Source organism: Phalacrocorax aristotelis, chromosome 9 (assembly GCF_949628215.1).
Source record: "Phalacrocorax aristotelis chromosome 9, bGulAri2.1, whole genome shotgun sequence".
NCBI lineage: Eukaryota > Metazoa > Chordata > Aves > Suliformes > Phalacrocoracidae > Phalacrocorax > Phalacrocorax aristotelis.
Window position 1 is genome coordinate 29,165,407 of NC_134284.1, and position 20,924 is coordinate 29,186,330.

The 20,924-nt window shown below is 36.6% G+C and overlaps 1 protein-coding gene across 3 annotated transcripts in view; it reads right to left on the minus strand.

Annotated features, from left to right (window-relative positions):
* NUDT14 (nudix hydrolase 14) overlaps nt 1-20,924 on the minus strand; it is a 61,290-nt gene that overhangs the window by 11,393 nt on the left and 28,973 nt on the right. For all 3 annotated transcript variants that reach the window (XM_075104099.1, XM_075104098.1, XM_075104100.1), the window contains exons 3-4: nt 6,718-6,782; nt 1,696-1,933 (exon numbers count right to left, since the gene is read on the minus strand). In XM_075104099.1, the coding sequence (XP_074960200.1) occupies nt 1,696-1,933; nt 6,718-6,782 (303 nt within the window). The remainder of the gene's footprint in view (nt 1-1,695; nt 1,934-6,717; nt 6,783-20,924) is intronic.

The window sequence follows — 20,924 nt, forward strand, 5'->3', positions numbered from 1 at the left end:
TCAATTACTAACTGTCTTTGCATCAAATTGTCAAGTATCAGACAGATACGCCAGTCTCTGGCTGAAGGAAGAACAGGACACTCCTAATAGGAAGACTGTAACATTTAGATTAAAATTCTAATACAGAGCACAGGAAGTCCAAAAAAAGAAACTCTAAAATATCATCTTTGAGGCTTCAACCTTTCATATTAACCTAAAAAAGTAAATACTATACAGGTCCTTCTGACTTCAGCATGGATCTCCATGGGCAGAAAGCTGTGCCCACATAGACAAAGCAGGATTGGAGGATTAACATTTTAAGTGTCCTTTGCATGGGTCTCAACAGAGAAAACTCCAATTGTATACTCTCTTTGCAAGTCAGTGCAATCAAAAAAAAAAAAGCAACTGAAAGAACGACGAGCTGTAAGATACAAAGACATTTATCAACCAAAAAACATACGGTGTTTTAGCCAGTTGTAAATTGTTAATGTTGAGTGAAACTTCTACGCTGAAGCTACAAACTTCTACAGCTACAGAAATTATATTCTACTTTTCCCGTTTTGTGTTTGTATACACATACATACGTACGTATACATATGTATATAACTGCATGCTATGGCCTGTCAGCATCACCCAGGCTATGAAATTCTATAGACAGCTTTTGCTCATAAACTAGCAGGCATTTTTTCTTTCAGTAGAATAAACCCTTAATCTAGTTTTAAGGAGTTGTAAAAGACAGCTCCTGTGATTCACCCCCTCCCCTCAACAGAAGCACTGCTTGTTAATCCAGCAGGAAATAACATTTGCCAGGATTGACAGCTGTGGATTTGTATTCAATTCCCAAATTAAAAACCAATGACAGGGCCTAGTTCAATGGAGATGTCAAGCAAAATAAAGAAAGTAAAAAACCTGCTGCCTTCTCTTTAAAATACAAACACACATACATTTTGGATAAGAATTCTAAAAGCTGGGGAGGAGATATAATGGGATTAAAGCTGCGTGCAAAGTTTCTCCTGAGGCTTTTTGGATTTCTTCCCTCCAGCAACTCACATTTTGTATTTTTCCTCTTACATATCAAATTTTCCTCTTACTCCTAGTATATGTTATAAAACATGTTAAAATCTATTTCAATAATTATTTAAAACCCTGCAAAAAGATAATGTAAAAATTTTCACAGTCAAATCAGCAAAATCTTCATATGTAATGTTAATTATTGTCCAATTCAAAGAACGCTTAATTGCAGCCCACAAATATTATAAAGAGATCTAATGGTAGAAGTTCTCATGCTTCTGCAAAATTGTGTTACTGGTAAATCATAGTCCATCTTGAACAGCTTCTATTGTTAATCAGCATACTAAGAATCCGAGATGGAAAATGCCTGACACAGTAAAGACTGACTGTCGTCTAGTGCAGTAACAAACTACTCTGAAAAGCTCAATGCAGGTTTCCCCAGTTGTAATAGTCTTTGGAATAAATCACAACAGTATCATTCTTACTGGGAATTCAATCCCATAATTATGAGTTTATAATTCCTTAAGTCTCTGTAAATACTTCTCTCACTTGCTGAAAATTACACCTTTCATATACTTTCAGATGTCCATGTTCCTCCAACACACTGCTTAAATTAGGGAACAGGGAACATTAATTTACATTCAAGCTACTTCAGCCATCTGTGAAACAACAAAATGCAAAGAGTTTTAACTTACTGCTCTTTACCTGTAAGAAGTGATCCTCCTTAGGTCTGTAACGGGAACATGATAGCCACACTCTTCTAAGACTTCCCCACACGCAATTTCTTCTAAGGAAAGGTCTGGTTTGTCTACAATGCCAGCGCAGAGTTCATAGGTCACTCCTACCACAGCAGGTAAGGGGTCCTCTAGACAAGAGAGGGTCTCCTTGTCCTGATGCTGAAAGATTTGAGGATGATGCCTTTCTACTTCACACATGTAAACAGCTTAAAAAAAATCCAAAAAAAAAACAAGTGGTGAGGGCTGTTAGTTTATTCATATTAACTAGAAAAAAAGATGGTACACAAGTTTTGCTTGGAAATTTATAACCATTAGAGTACGTGAGCGTAACAAAGAATTCAGTTGTGTTACCTGTTTAAATTGTGACACGCTGAAATTGGAATTTTAGAGAGCAAAGGTTCTGCTGCTGTTTCTGTAAAATTATCCTTTAAACTCTATTTGTGCTTACATCATTTGAAATGAATTCATGCACACCTCAAAATAAATAAAAATAAAACAAGGAAGGTAGTTCACCCATGAAGCCTAAGTCCCAGAAGCACCATACAGCTTCCATTTGTTGGGCAATGTGGATGTCAGGATTTAATTTAAGCTATGTAGTTATCTCGTAGGAAAGTTGGGTTGCACATTGTGTACCATGTGCACAATGATGAGTCTTTCAGCCTGTCAACTCAGCTGTTATTTAGAAAGGGTATGAAAAGCATGTATGTTTGTTTGGGGGGGAAAAAAAAAAGCCAACCCTCTTTTGAACATATAGTTCCTTGCACAGATTCCTGTGTGGAGTCTGAAAAAGACTTCTTGAATTAATCTACAAACAGCTGCCACTGTAATGCGCTCCTAAAGAAAGTGCAAACGCCAGATTTTAGTCCTTATTTAAGCAAACCTCACACTGATGTCAACAGAAATTTTGCATGAGTGAGAACAGCAGGACTGGATATTAACACACAGAGAATCACTACTGACTATTCCAACCACTGTAACTTTAGCTTACAGGTATAATGCCACCTGTTCCTTCTTTGAAATTTCCTCATGTCTATCCCTTTGGTTTTCATGAAAGGTTACCATGAGGGTGTTGTAAAACCTCTGAATAAAACTATCTTAAAATTTGAAATTATTTTTATTCCATTAAAGTATTTTACAGGCATATTTCATACACACTTAAAATGGTTTTCAGATGAGCTTATCTTTTATTCCCCATTCTAAATCTTACAGAACTAGTGTATATAAGACCTCAAGTTTAATGGACAACTTTTTTTTCTTCCATTTACTGGATTTAGCTTATTATTTCTTAAAACTGTGATACACAGTGAGATCCCTAAAAAAAATGTCGCATAAAAGTAAAGCATCTCAGTGACTTCCCAAGCACTTGGCCTCTGGGGAACAGTCTATACCCCAGAAGTTTGTCGCCAGGCTCCTTCTATAGTGCTTCTTGCCTCAGAAGTATAGTATAGCAAGATCAGCACCTGAACAGGAGATGTCTAGATCAGTCTAAAAAGAAAGACGAAGTGCAGAAGTTTGCCGCAAAATTAATCTTTCTCCAGAATTTAAAACTTTCAAAGCTGTTTGCAGCTTAAGATTCAAACATTTAAGGAAAGGAGCTTCCATTTCTTAGTTAAAAAACATGGCTAGAGCTCAGTTTTCTTTTGAAAATGCAGCAAAAAAGTGGCAAAGAAAAATATTCCATGCAGAGTCTGAAGGACAGATCCTTGAAGGGTGTCTATTGTCATTATTCCAAAAGCTTCTAAAAGCTATGGCAATTATCATAAATGACAACCACCTCCAGGATCTCTGAGATGAGCCAAACACTCTTAAGATTGTACTGCTTTTTCAGTATTGACTTATCCATACCAGTAAATTCAAAAAGGAACAATGCATATATCACAGTAAAGGACTTGGGCACCAAAACAGGATGCAGGTAATAATGTGGGTACAGAAATATGAAACTGTGATTAAAGTAACTCTCTGTTACAAGTTTCTTGAATCCCTGAAACCCCTCCTGTCATTCCGGCAGGCACCTGCCGTTCTCCTTCTCCCTCAGCACAACTGGGCTCCATGTAGATCAAAACCTACATTCCCAAAAGGACCCAATCCAGCAGTCCTCTTTAAGGCAAAGCTAACACTCAAAGCACACTAACAGCTTTTCTCTGCAGATAAGGAAGAAAAGAACCAGTACCAGCCACTCCGGTAACAGTCCAAAAATTAGAGCATTCACCAAGGAATCACAGTATGAATTCATTATTAGCAGGCTCAGAAAGGTTCAAACTCATTTTATCTCTCATAGATAAGCAAAGCCTAGAAAACCAAGCTGCCTGCTAATGTCAGGGAACAGAGGCGTCCCCCACACCTCTCCTGAAGGTGCAAAATTAACTGCACAAGTGATGCACCAGGGTGATGAAGCACCAGATGGAAAAGCTGCCTGTGGTCTATTTGCTAGGGCACACTCTTCAGAGGGAAACCTGTGACTCTCCTCTTCCTCATCACAGGTTGTCAGCTTATTGCAAATGCACAAAGAGTTTGGAGAGCAGAAACTAGAAGCAAGAACTCAGCTCCCAGCTGAGTCACCCACCCACTAGTCCTGTGTCTGATTGCTCTCTTGCTTCTGCTACTTTTGTCAGAAACTGCCACTTCATCATCACCACGCAGTCTCCTCCATCATCAGATGGACATGTGTGTCGAGCAGCAGTATGGTGAGGACTCAACCAACCATCTAGTGCTCATTAGATATCTTGACTAATTATCCCAGAGCCACTCAGCTGTAAGAAGTCTCAGAGTGGAAACTCCAGTAGAATTGATATACTTGTCTTCCTTTCTGCAAATCTGGGACAAAGGATAGATGGCTCAACCAAACTCATCAAATAAATTCATAACTGTTATTCAAAGTAGCCTTGTTAGATGGCTCATATACTTCTTTGCTATCCCTAAAGAGGAGAAAGCAAAAGTATGGATTAAGGAGCTAGTGGGGTTTGGCTGACTGGGGAACTTGCTAGCTTTTCTTTAAACTTCTAAATTCTTTTTGATTGCACCAGTGTTTTGTACCTCCTGAAACAGAGCATGGCTTATGATTCAGATCTCTGATACTATTCTTTTAAGTCACTGCAAAAATAAACACCACAATCCATTGAAAGGTCAATATAGTTACTGTGAAAAAAACAGGGCACATGTTCATAGGTACTAACCCTAGCCTTTACCAGGAACATATTATTTTACTGTATTTGAGAACACGTGGTCAATTGGTTACTAAAATGAGCATTACCCAAGACGCTGGCCAATCAGTCATGGATAAGAAACTAAAATGGAAACTACTGAGATACACGTGTAACTTTTTTCTGTCTGCTTTTTCGAAATGATTCATTCAAGATGATCTAAGTCCACAGTACACTGAAAAATATGGTCCTGTCTGCCTCACCCTGGTTGTGCCACCCCTCAAGCCAGCACGAACTCTTCCAGGCCAGTCAGATAAGCTGTCTAATCTTCAAAATTACTTGTTTGCAGCCATATAAGGCCTCTGCTGTTGCTGCCAAAGGGCTGGTGCTGCCAAAGGGAACGGGGTGGGAATGTACATACAGGGAAGGATGACTGCCTTTATAGGCAGCACAGACTTCAATGGGAAAACCTGAGCATGAGACCGTACCCTAAGGAAAGGCAAGCACATGTCAACCAGCACACATGCAGGGGATGTGCCCGGTGAGTGAGCGGCAGCTGTTGCTCACAAGTAACGAGCTATCGCCTTTCTGGTGGGACCCTGATAGGAGCTAGCAATGAGAAAAGTCTCAGCCTTCATTTTCCTTTGTGGAATGGGCACTAAGGCAGGCAATAACCAAAGAATGGAAATATGATTACAGTGATGTGAGTAATGTCAGGGCATGGCTACGATCACTGAGCTGCTACGGAGTGTGTGACTGACCACTGTCTCCAAGGCCAGGTTACTGAGCAGCTCCAGCCTCTGGAACAGTTTAACTCCAAGAATAGTCCAGTGTTTTGAGGCAGATTTGACACTTCCATAGGGATGATGTAATGAACACATCGCTGTTCAGTACATATATATATATAAAAAAATGCATATATATGAGGTCTTCTGCCTAAGATTGCCTCAAAGAGAGCAATAGCTATATGAGCGATTCTTTCGGCTGGCAAATAAAACATACTGGATTATTAATAAACAAATAAACAACTTCTTTTTATAATAGTCAATAGAGTGATTCATGAGAAGTACGCACTGTCGGTATAACAGTGCTGCACAACACTGAAGAGCCTGTCAATCACGGTTAGTAAGAAAGGACACCATGACACCACCCCTGAAAGTTTCCTATAAAGTCTACCAGGAACAGTCTTGAAATGGTCTCTTAGCAACAGTCAGTGAAATATCTTGTGTTTTTTTTTTTAATTAACATGTAGAGAATATGCATTTGATTTTAACTTCCAAAAAGTAAATATTGCTTTGAATTAACATAACTGAGAAAAACTCAAGGAAAAAAAAAGTATATTAACCTAAATTCATAATAATAACTGGTAGAATGAAGCTGTCCACGTATTGATGAAAAAGCATACAGTCCTAAATTTACCTCATTTTAAATTCCCAAGTATACAATGACCAATAACACATTAAAAAAAGGAATATCTAAGACAAAAAAAAAAAGGAACACAATGCTTCTGCACAGAAGCTGCCTACTAAATACTAGATGGGTCAAGAAGGAACTTCAAATAAAAGCAATCTATCGCATGATCATTGTAGAGCTGTTTGTAATTTCATCCAAAAGAGGACAATGACTATCCCAAAAGCAGAACATAAGGCTATCCTGATCATTCATTTAATCTATAATGGCAATTTCCCTGGTTAGAAATTCTGACCAACTGAAAAGGGTGGGCTATCATACAAAGAAACAGAATATAGAACAAAGATTTCATCACCATAGATGCACCAACTTTTAACTGCTAAACCCTTAAAAGCTTGCTTCACTAGAGAGCAAAAGTAAATCTAAAAAAAGAGGATTACCTGGGCGGAACTGCTTCACCACAACAAAGCACTGCCGAGAAGTATTAAAGATCAGGATTGACACACTGAGGAGGAAGATAAAAACAAAAGATCAATGCTTTATGGAGGATTCATGCAGAACTATTTAACTTACATCTTGTAAATTTAACTACATAAATACAAAGAAGATTTATTACTAAAGCCACAGTGCAACAAGATCCTTCCCCAAAATCTATCAAGGAGGACAGATAATGGGTCATGTTCCCAAAGTCCATGACAATTAACACAAAATTAAGTCACTTCTGTCTCTTGCCATGCAGACAAAGTTAGTTACCAAACAATTCCTTCTCTCCAAGAGAAAAAAAAAGTCCAACTTCAGGAACATTGCTATTACATAGTAATAACAAAAAAAAATCCTTAACAATAAAAAATTTATTCCCTTATATCAGTCCCATATTAGGATAGTCTAAATCATAGGCGCGGTCTAGTCTCATTCAGAGCCACAGGCTTCTTTCTGTGTAAGCACAGAGCATCTCCAATCTGTGGCTACTTGCTGGGATTAGGCCTTAAAACAGACACCATCCAAGTCCAATTTTGTACAAATTTAAACTAGAAACAGTCTTAACCATTACTGCATTCAGTGGTTTAAAAGTCACATTTTAATCTTTCCCCTGTCCTCTTCGGTTGTTTGAAATACATGTCATAGGGAAACCTGGCAAGCTGATTATTTCAAGATGCTCTAAAAGTGTGGAGTACTGATGCTCCCTGCTCTCTTTTTCACTTAAACTGCTCTCAAGATTTTCTATTAAAAAAAAAAAGCAGACAAAAGTCTCTCTCCTTAGTTGGTAGCCCATTAAAACCTGCAAAAACAAGTGTGTATTTTGCTCATTACCATGGTAGCATTCTCTCATTTTTTATGCTTCCCTGTATGCAACTGGAAAGTTAATTCATTATTCTATGAATTCTACAATAGATTAGACTAACAATGGCATATTTGCAGAGTTGAGTCAAACTTCCAACTTTCATTGTAAAAGAGCTGTATATTTATTTTCACCATCTGATTTAATAATGAAGTATCAGGCTGCCAGAGAAACTGCTATTTGATGATTATTAAAAATCATGTTAATGTTTATTATAATAATATATTAAAACCAAAACAGAAGGGAGAAGTCCAGATGTTAACATTTATATTCAGGTTGCTATTCTCAAAGACCCATACTGCATATTGATGGCTTCCTGCCCCAGGAGATGTCATCTGCAGGTAATTTTAAAGCAAAGGGGTTTAGCTTTCAGAGAGGCTGGAGAACAGTCACTGTTCACTGGCACGGGGGTTCTTTCTGACCTAACACTAGAATAACTGGGAGTTACAGTGTAGGTTACTAGAAGAGGTGAAGTTAAACCACCGCCTACAATGCTTTTAATTTTACTTAAGTGTTATTCTTTGAAAAATTTTTTTTGTTTTGTTTTTCCTTTGCAAGACTGCAAAGCACTACTGTCGGAAGGTAGACACTGCACGAAATACAACGGGAAAAGGAATTACTGCACTGAACCTTTGGGTTTTGTCCATGGGTCTAAAGATATGCACTGCCTGAAACTGGAGACAGCAGCGCAGCTGCCTAAGGCTGAGGATAAAAAGTAGAGATTTCCTGAAGCATACGGTTGCCCTTTACCTTTCTTAGATCCACCACCCCAGGCCCAATCTTTCACTTGGCTTGCCTTCTTCAGCACGTCTCATTAAATAGCTCATACCAACTCATTAAAAAAGGCTCAGCTATTAGACATTATTTTTTCCTAAGAGTCAATCACTTGAGATTTTTATGGAACAGATGGGAAAATTAAAAACAATCTGTCAGAATTAAGGAACAAGATCAAATTAAGCTGGAAAGGAGTAGCAGCAAGTTATTACAATTGTCTGCTTCTCACACCATCTTGAGATGAGAGGGTACAGAAAAGGCACAAATCTGTAGAACTTTCTATTTAATTACTTCTAATTTTCTGAGAGACTGACAAACAATTTTGAACATAAATTTACATTTTTTAACAAACCACAACAGACAAGTTCTAATATTTCTTGTCAGAGTTGGAGAGTCATGGAGGAGAAAGGTCAGAATTACACCTTCTTAGGAGTTTGACATTACAAATGCCATTTGGTGTTTCTTATTCCACAAGAAACAGCATAACATGAAATATTTCCACAGGTCACTAGGTCTGTAACTTCTGAAAACCCATTTGAAGTTGCATTCAGGGCAGTTACATGAGTATTACAGAAAGTTAGGGCAAGTCTGTTCAATTGATCTAAGTAGAGGATCCCCTGAATCACTGCTTTCAATGGGTTTCCTCATTGCTGCAATGACCTAAATATGTGGGCTCAGCTGTTTGGTCTGGCCTGTAAGATAAAGAAAGTATTTATCTTCTGGAGTTTAAAATCATCATACAAAAATTCACTACAAAATTATTTTGTGATTACTATTTTTACAGATGAGACAGGCTACCAAAAAGGACTACTACAAAAGCAGAATTGCAAATGCATCCTTCAGTGGTATGATACCACAGGATATTACAACGGTATTAGACGTTTCAAGGTAATTCCTTTTAAAATATTACAACCAATCCTATTTTAGAGTATTATATATGCATCTTTACGCTTTAAAGTCATTGATAAAGAGTAAACATATAAAATAAAAATTTAAAACATCCACTATGACTTTTGGAACATCTCCATAAATAAAAGATACAGACGATAACATATGGCTTGGGCTTTGTTCGTCAGAGAAAAAAAATCACACCAAACCACTGGAAGAAGAAAAAAAAAAGCCCAGCCACACTTCCTAAAAAAGGCAGCAACCCTAGACAACAATTTAGTCTGAAAGTGACATCAAAGGTCCTAACCTACCAACAGCTTCATGTGTCCATGTCTGAAAGATAAGCATGAGACCACTTTTTTGTTATTTTTTATGAATGAAAGAATACTCACATGTAAAAGAATCATGATGGATCTAAAACTTGCCTCCATACCTTAAAAACAAGGTATAACACATCCGCACAAATGAAACACTGTCTCAGCTTAGACCTGCCAACCTTTTAATACTGAGTGGCAGATTATTACTTTTTTCCATATTCCACAGTTGTACGTCTTTGCTGGATATTCCTCCAGCAGTGGGCACTCAGGGAAATTGCTGGTGTAAAAGGAGAGGTGATTAATGCGAACGCAATGCCACGGAGCCACAGACCTGCACCACAGGCTCAACAAGCACACAGCACAACTCTTGCACGCAGGTATCACGTTCGGTACCTGCCACTGCCAGTGGGCATGCCACCTCTGTAGGCAAGAGGTCGCTGAGAAGCAAACTCTTCAAAATCGGCTCTGTGTGTCAACCCGGAGCTATAATTTGGTCCTGCTCACTTTATACATAAAATAAATCACTCTTCCAATTACAGGAGACTTTTTCCCAAAGAAAGCATGCATGTAAACAGGTTACTGCGCAATAACGTAGGATACTGTTCTTTCTATAAATACAGGAACAACTAGGGTAGCCTTAAAATATTTTAAGAAAGATGCACCTAAAATGTCATGAAGAAATATCTACACAGACCAGCTAACCTGTACTTGAGTTTTTATGGTACTCAAGTTTTCAGTTAAAGTGTGCTTAGTCTTGGTATCTAACACAGTGTTTTCTTAAAGGGATTCCAACTATTCAGTCAAGGATCTCGTAGCATTTAACCATTTAAACTTCAAAGAAAACCTTCACTGAAATAGGATTCTCTAATGGATATTTGGCTTCCCTAAAACGTCTGAGTCAATGTGCAGAAATTACATACAACTGACCCATGGACATCTGCAATCTTAATTCCTTCTCCACCTTTAAGAACCTAACTGAAAGAGAAGATATCCACCTGAATACAACCTTTACAGTTGAAAACACCTATTATAAGAATTTAGAAAATGACTCAGTTTTGTGTCATTGGCCTAGAAAATTATTTCCAAATTTCTTCCTTCCCACAACATAGTACAGCTCTGTTTTTATTGAACTCAAGGTAACTGATGCTTTATGACAGACATTTATATAGAAATACTACTACACCTTCACACTCTCAAACCTAAGAAAGGAAGGTGGTGTTTCTAGAAGCACAGTGTTTGACCACAGCAGTTACGAGGCAGGGGACAGATGAAAACTGACATCCTTGAAAATGTACACATGCATATGGATGGACGGAAAGTTAATTCTTTAGAAATATGTCCTAGCAATTAAGATCAGCAAATGAGCTTTGCCAAAGCTATAAGAACAGGTACTTCTAGAGCTCCAATACCTGAAGGAAGGTTTTGCGGGGTGGGGTTTAGGGACTTGGGGTGGCACTTGTGGGTTTTTTTGGTTGTTTTGTTTTGTTGTGGATTTTATTTTTGCCTGAAGGGTTTTTTTGCTTTGTTGTTGGGTTTTTGTAGGTCAAAATATAATTTCACCTTCTAGTCATAGGTTTGGTAGTCTTTTATCTCAATGATTTGTCAGTTGTTGACCCGGGCTACAGTTAATCCACAAGCAACTGCTAATGCTTACTAATTGCTTTTCATGAGACAAACTTCTAAAATCCTTTAATAAAAAAAGATTGATTCAGCCTTTCATTATTCTTAAATGTGACCTTAATGCATACTTGACAAATATGAATTTGCAAAACTAACAAACAATTTTTTAAAAAATCACAGTATAGTAATAGCAAAGAAAAGGACAAGATTCTCTTGCGTTTCTCTGAATTAAACAACACTCTTGAGGCTGGAGATGAGGATTTTAAAAGATAATCTTGTACTAATACTATAGTATGCTAAGTAAGTGATAAGGTAATATGGGAAAGAAACCGACCTTTCTTTAACCATTTTAAGAGCAACTCAGGATCTCCCTGTGTCTAGCATGGGTGTGTGTGTGTCACACACAAATTGTGATCAGAATTGAGTAATGGAAGATAAAGCACCTAAAAAAAGACTGATGTTAAAATTGAAAGCCAGGGCTTCCCAGCTGTTAAGCTCAGCCACTTCCACCTAGTTTTAAAGGCTAAAAAACATCTCGAAATTGGTTAAAAGCCTGTAATATTGTTTGTGCTGCTTACAATCATCTCAGCTCCATAGTGAAGACTTTAGGACGTAATCTTATTTGATTTAAAAAAAAAAATGCAGCAAACAAACCAAACCAAAACACCAAAACCCCTGCAGCACTATCAGAGCCTGTGGTAATTCAGTTACCATTCTCAAAGAAGACAATGAAAAAAGAATGGTAGATTCCAAAAAAGAAACACAAAAATGGCATGCAGGAATAAAAGCAAGTAATTGATTTAATCAGTCCCCTTGACTCTCCACAGATATTTGGTATTAAAAATCCCTTTGATATAATCAGAAGAAAATAATCAAATGTAGTGCGCAACCACAGAAGTATTTAGAGATGTATTCATCTCAGCTGCGGAGCATGTGAATATAAAACATACATGTAATATTTTTGCCTATATGGCTTTTAAGGGCGAAAATGTTAAGATTTATGAATCATACTAGAAGAAAAGTTAGTAAGAAAAACATTTTGAAGTCCTATAATTATTTTAGCTTTAAAATATAAATTTGTTTTTCTTCTTAAAGTTATATGAATTTGGCTTTCTTTGTTCATACAGAGTTGACAAATTGATCTTTTATATTGTATTCCATGTCAAGACTCTAATTCCTTCTAGCCTTTTAAAAATACTATGTTTGAGAAACACCCCAGAGCAGGATTGAAGCATCTTAGTGAACATGTGTCCTTTTCTTGTTCAAATCAGACATGACTGTGCTTTCAATTTTGCAGTGATAATAAAAAAAACCCAAAACTTGCTTGAGAGATAACAATCAAAAGTATTATTTGGGAGGATTCATCCTTCAGGAGGGCCTACTTCATCTTAAGTTATTTCAAGATTATTTTTGGTGACCATGAGAAAGAATTATATGTAGCTCCTGTGTTACATCTGTACTCAAATTAACCATTGATTTCACAGTGGGACATGTCCTCGAAAACTTATAGTGTGGTATCTAAAATTCTGTCTTCTTTCTTTTACCAGAACAGCACCTAGTATTTTAAGCCAAACAGACCCTTCATTTTCAGAACAGACGTGTAATAAAGCTGTACCCTTTGATTATTCTCCAGTGCAATTCCCTTAGTTTCCCAGAGCTTTAGCTATAATGCAGATAGTCCTGAGATTAAATGTGTGTGCTTGCACAATCTTTATTGGTTCATTTAAGTCTTCCTTCAAAGCATTTTACATTTTTCAAAGGCCAACACCAATCCAATTGGCTGCTTAAAATGCAGCCTATTACAAAAGCAAAGCTATAAGCTCCTGACAAAAACATTCAGCCTTTCATACTAATCACAGATAAAGTGGATTTGGCAAAAGATAATTAGAGATGTCTAGAAGACTTCTGTATTCTGATGAAATTTGAATACTTTCTCCAATACAACTTAAGTATTTTATACTAAGTAAAATGAGGATAAAGTGGTGAGACATGTATCTTAAGAAAATAAATATTACTTTGGAAAAAATCAAAAGGAAGACTGGCTTCAGTAAGCTGAACTGCAGTAGGAAGTTGTTCATGACACCATGAAGCAGGAAGCATATGTTTGGTTAATCGTCAGACCAGTGGAAGAATGAATTAAGAAGTGCTAACAAATCCATACTCATGCACTTTTAAAATGTAATGCTATCTACTTGTAAAGTAGTAATTTGTACCCAACCAGAAAATATGATGCAGGACAACTTATTTGGAATAAACAATCCTCCCAGCACCCTGTTTTCATATAACAAAGAAAAAAATAGAAAGTAAATTTAACTGCAAAATAAATGAGACATCAAAGCACATTGCTCTCAATAACATTCTTTAAGTGTCATATCTTGGCCTGTATCCCAGGATACCCTTGGAAATGACACATTGCATCTCAATGGGATTCTTTCAACAAAATATCTTAATAAATAAATTCAGGTTTTATTCTAACTTATTTGGTTAAATAAAGCTCCGTGGGCATTATGTGCAACAGATGTCAGAGTCTGATGGGCTTTTGTTACAATTCCTAATTATTTGTGAAATTGCCATTTATGAATGTTATCACATAATAAGGCCAATAAATAATCCATCTAAAAGGCATAAGTATGACTCCATTCTGAAATGGAAAAAAATCAAAGTTTCAAAACAATTTCAGGTTTCAAGGAGAGTTCAGAAAATAAAAAGCTTGCGTGTTCTGCCTACCCTTTGTTTCTTACCTACCAAAACCCAAATATGAAGTGAATAACGCAATCTTTCACCAGGAATAAATGTATAGTCTCACCACCATTAGTGAGAAACATAGACTAAAAAAGTCAGTCATTCACAATTTACCTAATTTCCCCATTTTGAGAATAATGGTTTTGATAGTTTCCTCTTTTCCAAGAGAGATTTTCATATAAAATTCTAAAAATACAGGCACTCAGATTACAGAACATTTCCTAGCTTTCATAAGATTATTTTTACCAATCCCAAATGTAGGTCATGACCATGCTACTGTCTCTAGGCTATGTAAAACTCTGGCACTCTTCAGACAAAACAGGTTTAATTCAAAACCACCTGGAAGCAGAGAGAAGACTCTTCTTGATTTCAGTAACTATAAGAGAACAAAAATACCCACTTAGTTTGCAGATTTTGCAAATACTAAAAAATTAAATTCCTGAGGTTGTAAAAACAAGATACCTCTAATTCGGCCACTAGAAACCTGTATTTAGAAATTTGTGAGTAATCAGCCAAAACTCCTGTGTACCTGCTTAGTTTTAAGAATTTTATGAATTCTTAAATTAGAATTAGAATTAAATAATTCAAATTAGGCAAACATTTAACTTCCCCATGAAGCAAGGCCCTCAATAAAGATTTTATTGCCATTTTACCCTCTTCCAGTGATATAGCAGAGAAGAGTTTATATGCTATATAGTGCTTTTGTATCACACATTTAAACAGATGAAATGTGACTCTGAAAATTTGGCTTTTGATTTCATGTTTTTCTCTGATAACTTTACAGGATCAAATACATTTATTTTTGCCTCGTTGCTATGATTTTATTTAGATCGGATCCTAATGTAACAACATAATAAGACATCTTAAAAGACAGTAAATACGCCTGCATTATTCCTGGCACATAAGCAGAGGATCTGTCAAGTCTTTGCTTAAAAAAACCCCAGAAATCAAAAACAAAAACCCACAAGCATTAAGTGCATTTTATTGGCAAATACCATAGGCAAACAAATCATGTAATTACTTGGGTTGAAGGGAACTAATAGGCTACTATATTTTTTCCTTCTAATAGCAGGAAAAATATTATTTTCCTGATAGCACCCTTGATAGACAGATATCTATTCTAGACCTGAGTGTTTTCACTGACTGTGGTTACAAAACATGCCTTCCTAGATTATCTTATTGCCTATTGGTAAAAATGGTTTCTTAATGTTTAATTTAAAAAAATACTTTCCACATTAGACAATATTTCTTGTTCTGTCATTGATTCCAAAATGATTCCGAACTGCTTTATAACATCCCTTTCCATTTTTGTGATAAGTATTAATTTTTCTCCTCAGTTGTGTTATCCTTTGCATGAACATGCCCAGCCATCATTACCTTCTGTCAGCTATTATTTCCCTAAACTTTTAATCATTTTTGTTGTTTGTTGAACTACATCCAGTTTATTTGAAACAGTGCATTATCTTCTGCACTATCTCTTAAGATAATAATGAAAATTCCACACCATTGACACCCTGGAGGAGATGTTAAAAAGACAGACAACAGACAAGGTTTACAGCACAACAGCACATCATCGCACATAGAAGGCACATGCCACCCAAGAAAGATTTCTTTTTTTACCTATAAAGATGCTTAAAAGCTCTATTTTACCCATTTTAAAGCCCCTGTGATAATTCCTGCACAAAGGAAGCATCTGAGTTAAATTTCATGGTGTCTTATAATACACTAGGACATAAACCAGAAAAATACATACAGGATGAAGTTTCCATAAAGCCCAAGTGATCTGGCATATGAAATAGGAGTAGGAATTTAATCCACTCCTATAATGTGGCCAGGGCACATGACTTCCACCCTGTCTCCATAGCTGCCTGCTACAGCCACTGAGCCAGAATAGCAACCCCGGCTCCTCCAGGCCACTCGCGTGGCTCTAGTGACCCGTCACTTGGCCAGCTCTCGTGGCCAGGGCCGGGGATGCGGCAGGCTCACGGCGCAGCTGTTCAGCGGCAGCATTCCTCACTCCTCTGGGCAGCCGCACTCCCCAACTTCAGCGGCGCGCAGATACCAGCTCTCAGCCAGGTAACTTCAGAGCACAGAGTGACCTGTTGAGTATATTAATCTTGCCATTCTGAGTTATGTTCATTTTTAACTTGCCTTGAGAACCTCTTTCTGTTTATCCCCAGCACTGGTACCTGCAGGAGACAACATGCCAAGGTACAGATTGCCTTGGTTTCCTTCAGTCTGCAAACTCCCTTCTGGTGGAAAAATATGCTTTTCAGTTTTCTCTGTAATAGATAAAGTATAAAGCCTCTTTTCTGAGCAAACAGTTAAATTAAATTAGTAATTAATTTGTTTTAAATGTGAAATAGATTAATCTCTCTACTTAAAAGAAGCCAATCTTATAAGGCAGGAATACTACTTCCTCTTCCTTTTAGAGAGATAAGAAGAGACTTGAAGGTTTTTCAATTAAGAATTTTTAAGACAGGAACTATTACTGAGCCACTGTGACATGGTTTTGTAGTTAAAAACACAGCGTAACAAGGGTACAATGCACATGCACAGTTTTAAGGTTTTTGGTCCCAATGCCTTTCCCTTGCCACATGACATTTTCCGGGTTAAGAGGAACTCACATAACAATCTTGCATGCAATTCAGTCTCCTCAAATTGTTTTTCTTTCAATTGCAGTGTACTTTACAGTAATTTTTTCATACTTTTAAATAGAGAAGTAGCCATAATTTTGCTTTATATGTATTCATAACGCAATTTAAAAGCTGTCCTTTTATTTGTCAACTAGCAAAAGGTACAGTTATGTTCCTGTTCTCTAACATTATTACTCAAAGCACAAAAGTGAGCACATGACTGTACACTGACCTTCATCTGTTCCCAAGTTATGTCTTTTAAAAGACCTGAATATGTTTTAGAGGAGTTTCTGAAACCTGAAACGAACTTGGTCTATTGCTTTATGAAGTAGATGAATGTAAAACTTAAGTATTACATTTCAGGCTCTTACTGTACTAAACATAGCAAAATTAGGATGACGGAGAATGAAACTGGAACGTGAGTCTGGTTTTAGAGAATAATTTTTTGTTACGGGCATCGAGGATTACTTTGTAGTATTTGGCACGTTTCTATTTCTGACAGAAAATCACCATAAATTTGCAGAAGGAAAATGTCCTCCTGATCACGTTTTTTATTTTTAAAAGCAGTTACTTTAAAAAAAAATTAACAGCTCCTCCTCCTGCAAATCACACCAGCATAAATTGCTAACTAGTTCTGTTAGGACCAAGTCTAAGAAGCATCTTGAAATACACCTTGCATTTAAATTTTCATCTCTTGCACTCCGCTTGATTTTCATAAGGATACATTTATAACGAGCAAACACATCAGCTAAGTATTCACAGGAAAAGTAAACTTAATTAGAAAAGCAAACAGTGCACAAAATAACTGCAGAAAGCATCTTTTGCTGTCTGTCACTGCCTAACTCAACAGGCCAGAACCATGTAACACTTACGAGCTCCACCTCAATAAACTTGTTAAATAATTACATGATCTAGGATTTTTATTCTTCTTCATATGTTTTTAGTAGTCATCACTGTTGTTTCTAGCAGTGTAATAAAACCTTGCAATGAACTCTGATAATGTTCATCTGCATGTTTCAGTGAAAGACTACCTTAAATGTAACCCTGCAGGACAATAATGGTAGAGTAAACGCATTGTTTTCCTATAGGAAAATGGCTTATAAGTTGACAGATTTCTTGATGAGTTTACAAATTTTTGACAGTTGTCAGATGGGAACCGTAACATTTATTAAGTATTTAATCTACTTATAAAATCACAGAAACCTTCAGGTTGTAAGAGACTTTTAGAGGTCATCTGATCCAATCTCCTGCTCAAAATAGGACTAACTTCTAAATTAGGTCTGATTTAGGTTCCTCAACCTGTCTGAGCAGAATGTTCCAGGACTTAACTACTCATCATGGGTATGTCTTTGTGTCCCGGGTCTTCCTTCTGTTACACTTGAAATCTAAATACGGTAGGAAATGCTGCTGCTTTTGTCTATATTGACAGTCAATTGACTTTTGACAACACAGGTTTTGAAGGTTTGCCTTGGTAACAGTTTGTTGTGTGGCCAGTAATAATTCTGCAAAATGTTTTTTTTGTTTTTTTTTTCTTGAACTGGCACAGAAGGATTGAGAGCAAGCAGTGATACATTCAGCAGAAATTACAAATAAATAAAGCAGAGGAGACTCCAGGACTCATACCCTAGTTCTGAACAGCCTTGATCTTAAGAAAGCTCAGGAGCCACACACTGTAGATTCAAGCTCAGATCTGCAATAACTAAGAAGAAAAAAAAGAGGAGGGGGGAAAGAAAAAAGGAATATCTAATAAAAATCTGCTATTTCAGCTTGTGCTAGTGTCACCCCAGTTGCATATGGTTAAATGATCCTGTCCTACTGCAATATATTGTGAGATTTTAAAAGGAGATGACTCACACTTAAGGCAAATTAAATGACTACTGCAGTCCTCATGTATAACTTCGTATAATTTAATCAGCTGTTCATCTGAACAGTTGGAAAAGATAAACGTATACAAAAATAACTTAATCTCTCTTGCTTAATATTTTGCTGTATTAAGTCTATATTCTGAATAGTTGAACATGGGCTTATGAAATGAGAAAGAACACCAGGGCCCCAAAGGAAGCCAGCACACAAGCTCTCAGTTCAGTGTCATTCATGTCATACACCAAGGAAGTCAGTCTTAAGCAAACGTTTACTTATGCTGACGAAAGAGGATGACAGATAAAGACATGAGTTAGGCTCAAAGTCTATTTTTATATGACCAGCACAGTATTTTTTTTGTGTATTCAGTATCATTAGATTCATTATACATACCAATTATATGTAAATACATAATATATACACATGAGTATTTTACAGATCTGGCATTCCGATGTGTATGTTCACTTTAGGTAAACTGCCTTTTTTAAAAAGTTTGGAGTATTTAACATTTAACAGCATTTTCAGAAATAAAATAAATTCTGAGTACTTTTGAAAAAGGGGTCTTAATTATAGAAAAGGGATCTTAATTATGGAAAATGCCTTCAATCTTCCTGAAGACATATGCACTAGGAAATACTGACCAACATGACATGTGTCCTGGAAACCCCTCTTCTGCTTCAAAATTTTATCCTTCATTAAGAGTAATGAACCTCTAAAAGCCCCTCTAAGTATGAAGTCCTCTATACTCTTCAGCAACTAGACAACATGACTTTTCCATATAACTAGCATCACAGCAGTCCTATTAAAATACAGTAAAATGATTCAATGTTTCAATGCATTATATGGAATTTTGAACCTAACTGATCTATCTGATAATAACTGCCTTCATATTCACAAATAGAATTTATGCAAAACCCTGGATTTCCTATAAAGTTCACATTATTATGTTTGGTGTCAGAAGCTGCATTGAATTTACTTGTGAAATAGCGTAAGACATTCTACAGTTCAACAGTAGTCGCTAATAAGTTAAGATGGCAGCTGTTGTACATCTGAAGCTAACAAATGTTATCTGACCAGAGATGACTGGCATGACATGTGGCTGTAGCCTTTTTATACAGTTATGTTCTCAACTATTTTAAAAATGCCCACAAAAGTCCTTCAGAAATACTGTTCTCAAGAAGTTCATGGAAAACTAATCCTTTCATATGTACCCCACTCAGTCGCATATATTCATACATTGTCACAGAGTGATAACCTGAAGTTTAAACAAAAATAATAATACAAATTATTCATCTGGAAGTCACGTTCTCAGGATGGTGACTTGAGGCTGGATTCACTTGCTTAAAAGTACAGCGCATGTATCAAATTTCCAGCAATCAATTACCATTTCAGCCTTTGTATCTGCGATCATAAATCCAGGCACATGCCCATATGGAGAGACAAAGCGCAAAGACAGAACTGTCTTCCAGGCAAATTCCAAAAGCAAGTGTGAAGTTCAGCATCAAAATATCACTCCCTTTTGTGTCCTCATTCTCAAGCACGACAGGCATTTTTATTCTATCTAATATTTTCCCAGTCTTCCTGGAACTTTTAACTTTATAATCTTTATTTTTATAAAAAGTCTTGTATCACTTTATGTCTGTCCCAGGTACCTACACACAAAAAGACTCACTGTAAGGATTTAGAGGGTTCCAACAGAAGAGAATTTCCAGAGATGCAATTGATTTTACCTACTTATTTCATGCACAAGAAGAATGCATCTCTCAACATGGTTCTGGTTTTATGTCACAATTTCTTTTGCCATTAGTGTTTCACTACATTTTTTACGTTTAATAGATTTAGAAAAGCTTTTTCTAGGGAAACGTTATTACCCTTGCTTTTTATTTTTATCTTCTAGTACCCAAATTTTCAGTGACTAGATTAAATATTTATAATTTTTAAAGACATATGAATATTTTAGTATTTAATAAGTCTGAGACTGGGTCTGTTTCATATATACCCTATTTGTTATAATTTTGCATGAAATGATCTTTGAAGACAGGAGTCGACTGTTTTTCTTCCCTGATAGGAGAAATACAATTGGAAAGACAGAACTAAGTTCCTGACCATCCATTTCTTCCGGTGCGCTTAAGAGTGGGTTTTGGCGTACATAATGGAGTGCCAGAAAGGTATCAGGCATTTGTAAAGTTACTTGAAGTAGGCTTTGCCTAAAACATCCTTTTATAGCAGTGACAGAGAGAATTAAAATAAAAAAGCTAGCATACTAGGATTTTCTCAAACATAAAACAGAATCTCTACCTTATACCAAGTAATCGCCAGTGAGAAAAATTAAATAGTATGGCCATAACTTTAGATGGCTTTTTAACACTCTTTATATTAGCACAGTTCCTGGGATTGAATATTCACAGGTGAGAGAGTATGGTCACATACTTGGGACTAGACCATTTGACGGCACAAATAAAAGGGTTAAG